Source organism: Microtus ochrogaster, unplaced genomic scaffold (genome assembly GCF_000317375.1).
Source record: "Microtus ochrogaster isolate Prairie Vole_2 unplaced genomic scaffold, MicOch1.0 UNK74, whole genome shotgun sequence".
Taxonomy (NCBI): Eukaryota; Metazoa; Chordata; class Mammalia; order Rodentia; family Cricetidae; genus Microtus; species Microtus ochrogaster.
Window position 1 is genome coordinate 1,198,274 of NW_004949172.1, and position 4,746 is coordinate 1,203,019.

Sequence of the window (4,746 nt, forward strand, 5' to 3'; positions counted from 1 at the left end):
TTTGAGACAAATCTTTCTAACTGAGCTGGCTTTAATGGTGAGCCTTCTTCCTCTACCTCTGGACACCCTGATAAGGAACACCTGTTCTGTCACTCATCTGCATCGACCTGACATTATTAGCTACAATCTGTGTGCTTCATGGAGTGACCGACAAGTCAGGTGTATTTTAAGAGGGACCCTTGCTCCTTCCCAACTTGCTTTCTGTGTGACTGTGAACTCCTTCTCTTGGCCTCTGTTTCCATGTGTGAGATGTGGATATCCGGTGCCTCGGAAGACTCACAATATACGGTCAAGTTCAGGGGCTCGCTGCGGCTGACGCTGACGGGGTTCCACACCTCGCATTGGTAGGCGCCCGCCTCCTCCCTGCGGACGCCATGCCGGGTCAACATTCTGCCATCGGGAGACAGGCCCAAGCGGACAGCAACAGGTAGAGCGTCGCCATTGAAGAACCAGCGGACCTCAGCGGGGCTGGGGCCGCTGCACACTAGACGAAGGGTGTCCCTACGCTCCACCAGCGCAGTGTCGTTGGCCATGACCGTGGGAGGGGCCAGGATCTCTATGAGGGGGAGCAAGAGACAGAGGGGGAGGGGAGGGGCACCTCCTGTCCCCGGGGCAAGAAGCACAGCCAAGCTGTGCTTCTGTACCCCCAGCCACAGTGACAAAGAAGACAGACATTATCCTGGAAGCCAGAATGGAGAAGGTGAGCATTTTAGTGTTATTTTAGGCACCCCCACACCCTGTTTTAAGAGGCTGGCAAGATGGTACAGTGGGTAAAAGCACTTGCCACCAAACCTGACGACCTGTGTTCGATCCCTGGGTTCCACATGGTAGAAGGAAGGAACTGACTCTTGAAAGTTGTCCTCTGACCTCCACGTGTTTATTTAAAATACATGAACCTTCAGGTGCGCGCGCGCACGCGCACACACACACACACACACACACACACACATGCACACACGCACATGTGTAAACAAATTCAATAAATGCAATTATAAAGAATATTTTTTCTTTGCTTCTCTTTTCAAGGGAGGGGTGAAGGAAGAGGGTGGAAAGTCCTGGATTGTTGCAAGGGATGGCTCACCATAGACCTGCATGTGTCCGTAGCCCACCTCCGTCTGAAACTGCCTGTTAAGGGTCTGTAGGATATAGGTGCCTGTGTGGCCAGGCAGGGCACCATGGATAGCAAGACTGCCATCGGGACGCACAGCTTCCCGCCCTGTGTGGGCTGGTCCAGGGGTCTCATCACCAGTGCTGACAATGTAGCTGGCCACCAGGAAGGTCAGGCTGAGCGTAGGCCCTGCATACCAATTGTAGGCAAGCAGTTCCCCGGAAAGCCCATGGACCACCAAGGTGATATTGTCTCCTTCTGCAGGTTGGGCGGGCTCAGGGGTGATGGAGATCTCAGCCCTAGTGTTCAGCATCCAGGCTGAGGAAGAACAGAAGGGGCAGGTTGGATGGGATAGGATTGACTTGTCACCTCATTTGGCAGGAGTTGACAAGCTCAGAGGTGACACCCCCAGTGTCTGCAAGATCAGACACAAGCAAGATGTGTGCATCCCACAGCCACATTTCCTCCTGGAATAAATCCAGGACCTCATCCATGCTCCTCACTGGGGAATTCTAGGCAGGGACTCTACCACTGAGCCACACCCCAGCCCCTCACTGTGGATTCTAGGCAAATACCCTGCTACTGACACACAGATCCAACCTCTGGCCGTCAACATCTCAGCCACCTAATTTTGAGCAGGGAGTGGAGAAGGCTTATCTGGAAGTTCTGATCTCCTGTCTTGGTCTCCTCAGGGCTAGGGTTTGCAGGCGTGTACCAACAAGTCAGGCTCTAACACCTGAGCGTTCATAGAGTCTGCACAGCGTGCATGGCCATGCCTCTTTCTGCACACACCTCCATCTTCTCAAGGTTGATGATACAAAGGGGAATTCTGCGTCCTGGGTCACCTGACCTGACACTGTGCATACACAGCCTGTGTCTCTGCAGAGCAACGTGGGGCGCAGGACATTTCCCATGAGAGGCACTGGGCTGAGACTCAGACAGGACCCTAGGCTCATATAGCCAAGTGAGTCTATGACCTCGTACTAATGCCAGGAACTTCCCAAGTCTGTCGCCCGATCCAGGGGCACTCGCTCTGTGTGCACGAGGGCCCCACATAAAGCGCAGGATATGTGGAGTCTCTCCCTCCCTTTCTCTCTCCTTTCTTTAGTTTCTCCTCCATCCAGGACTCAGGGATTCTGTGCTGGTCGCAACTCAACGCGTAGCTGAGGATGACCTTGAACTTCTCCGTGCCTTCACCTCCTGAGTGCTGGGACTCTGGGCACATATCACCACACCCAGTTACACTGTACAGGGAGCAAACCTAGTGCCTCACAGTGTTAGGCAAGCACTCTACCCTCTGAGCCACACCCCAGCCTCCTCCACCCCATCCTGGGCAAACAGACAAGTCCCAACCAGTAGGGCCGGTCCCTGCTGCTTCCTTCTCTGTGTGGCTCACAAGGTGTCCCTGGCACTTCTCATATGACACACACTTGCAGGTCTGCAGTCCCTTCCTGGTTGGAGGGAAGTGCGTGGTAGTGACAGGTTCTGGGGTTAGGGCAAAGCTCTGCCACTTTGTGTGGTGAGACCCTGGCCAGCAAGTCATCTCTTCAAGGCCTGGTTTTCCTCCCTAGGAAGTCGGGCCACAGGCAAATATCCCTCTCAGAGTGGATGCTAGCAAGCGAAAAGGATTCCAAGTCGGTAAACAGCAGACGTTAATCAGTCCTGCTTCTAAGAACCTTAGAGTGATCCTTCCAGCTAGGCCTATTCACGGCTGAGTAACTGAGGCTGAGGGAAGAGCAACACAAACCAGGCACAGTGGTCACACTCTGGAAGCTGAGGCATGAGGACTGTCTCAAGTCTGAGGCCTGCCTGGACTATATAGTGAGACCCTGTCTCAACAACATCAACAAAGACTTCACTAGTGCTGGGCTTGGTGACACATAACTTAATCCCAGCACTCAGGAGGCAGAGCAGGTGGATCTCTGTGAGTTCAAGGCCAGCCTGGTCAACATTGCAAGTTTAGCCCAGGTTAGTCAGGGAAACAGTGAGACCCTATTTCAAAAACAAAAGACAATATAAATTAGCTGGGCATGCAACTCAGTTTGTAGAGTGTTTGCTTAGCAAGCATGAAGCCCTGAGTTGAATCCCCAGTGTATAAACTTGGCATGATGGCACATACCTGTAATCCCAACGCTAGGGAGTTGAAGGTAGGAGGATCAGAAGTTCAAAGTCATCCTCAAATACAAAGTAAGTTTCAGGCTAACCTGGGCTGGACTTTACCTCAAAACACCTAAACCAAGCCCAAACTAGAGTCTGGAAACCCTGCCACTAGTCACCTTGCTTTGCTCTGGCTCTGGGACTCTCTAAGCCCCCTCCTCCCACGGCTGACATCTCTCAGGGGCTGTCTCCAGTCTACCCTACAGGCCTCCCTCTCAAGACTGAAACAAAGCTGTTTCCACACAGTGCAAGCTGGGCTTCTGGCTCACACGTTCCCTCCCCTGGGCAGGGGTTCCTCTCTCTGTCTTTAGGCCCTTAATGGTCCAGAGAGTGGGCTGAGGACCTGGGGGGTGGGGTGGGAAACCCTCTTGCTCACCACTGAGGAAAAACCAGCTGCACCAGGCCAATGCCATCTTTCACCCCAGGTTGACGCCGGAGGTGGCTGGTGGTGACGGAGTCCCAGTCACAGAGGCCTTTTCCTGGTTGAGGCTTGGCTCCGTCTGCCACTGGACCTGGGATCGTTCGGCAATTTGGAATCGGGGCGGATCGCCGGAATTTGGAGGGATCGAGTCACAGAAGATCTGGGGCCCTGTTTGGGCATTGGGCTGGGTGTGGCAAGCACCGGCCAGGGGCCATGACCCGGCCAGGTCTCCTGGGGCAGCTGCCTAATCCAGTTTGTGCCAAAGGCCCAGATTTGGTACCGAAAAGGAGAACCAGGTCACCGGGGAGGAGGAAAGAGAGGCACAAGAAGATTCTCGGGCTGTTCTTGACCACCATGCCTACGGCCTCACTGCTGCTCAGTGGGTCACCGAGGGGCACAGGAGAGAAAGTTCTGACCCTCCAGCCTCAGTACTTCAGGGAGTGACCAGTGTCATCACAGGGGATGGCACCACTCCGTGGGGTGGCATCTTTAGGACTCCCATTTGCTTGGGAGGTAGAGGCAGGAGGAAAATCCCGAGTTCAAAGTCATCCTCAGTCATGCAGTGATTAAAAGACCAGCCTGGGAACCATAAGCCCCTCTCCCAAAAAAAAATCAAGAGGGGAAAATTGCCTTTTTTTTGGAGACAGGATTCCATGTAGCCCAAGCTATATTTGAATTTATTATGTAACAAAGGATGGCTTTGAATACCTGGTTTTCCCACAGCCACCTCCTGAGTGCTGGCATTATAGGTGTTCACCACCAAACCTGGTTTGTGGGGTGCTGGCGGTGGACTCCAGGGCCATGTGAATACTCCGGGAGTCCTCTACCACCTGAGCTAAATCCCGCCCTTCCCTGTTCGTCTTTTCTTTCCTCTTACTTTGTGTCTCCGTCCTTCCCTCTTTGTTTTTGTTAAGTGAAGTGAGTGGCATGTGCCACCACATTCGTGTGGACACCAGAGGACGACTTGGTGGTCTTGAGAGCCACCTTGTTGGCATTTCTTCTTCTTCTTCTTCTTCTTCTTCTTCTTCTTCTTCTTCTTCTTCTTCTTCTTCTTCTTCTT

At 53.2% G+C, this 4,746-nt stretch overlaps 1 protein-coding gene across 1 annotated transcript in view; it reads right to left on the reverse strand.

Moving 5' to 3' along the window:
* Window positions 1-3,678, reverse strand: part of Ceacam16 (carcinoembryonic antigen related cell adhesion molecule 16) — a 10,080-nt gene extending 6,402 nt beyond the window's left edge. Inside the window, exons 1-3 of the mRNA XM_005370327.2 lie at window positions 3,642-3,678; window positions 1,082-1,426; window positions 281-556 (exon numbers count right to left, since the gene is read on the reverse strand). Of these exons, the coding sequence (XP_005370384.2) occupies window positions 281-556; window positions 1,082-1,426; window positions 3,642-3,678 (658 nt within the window). The remainder of the gene's footprint in view (window positions 1-280; window positions 557-1,081; window positions 1,427-3,641) is intronic.
* Between the last annotated feature and the right edge of the window lie 1,068 nt (window positions 3,679-4,746).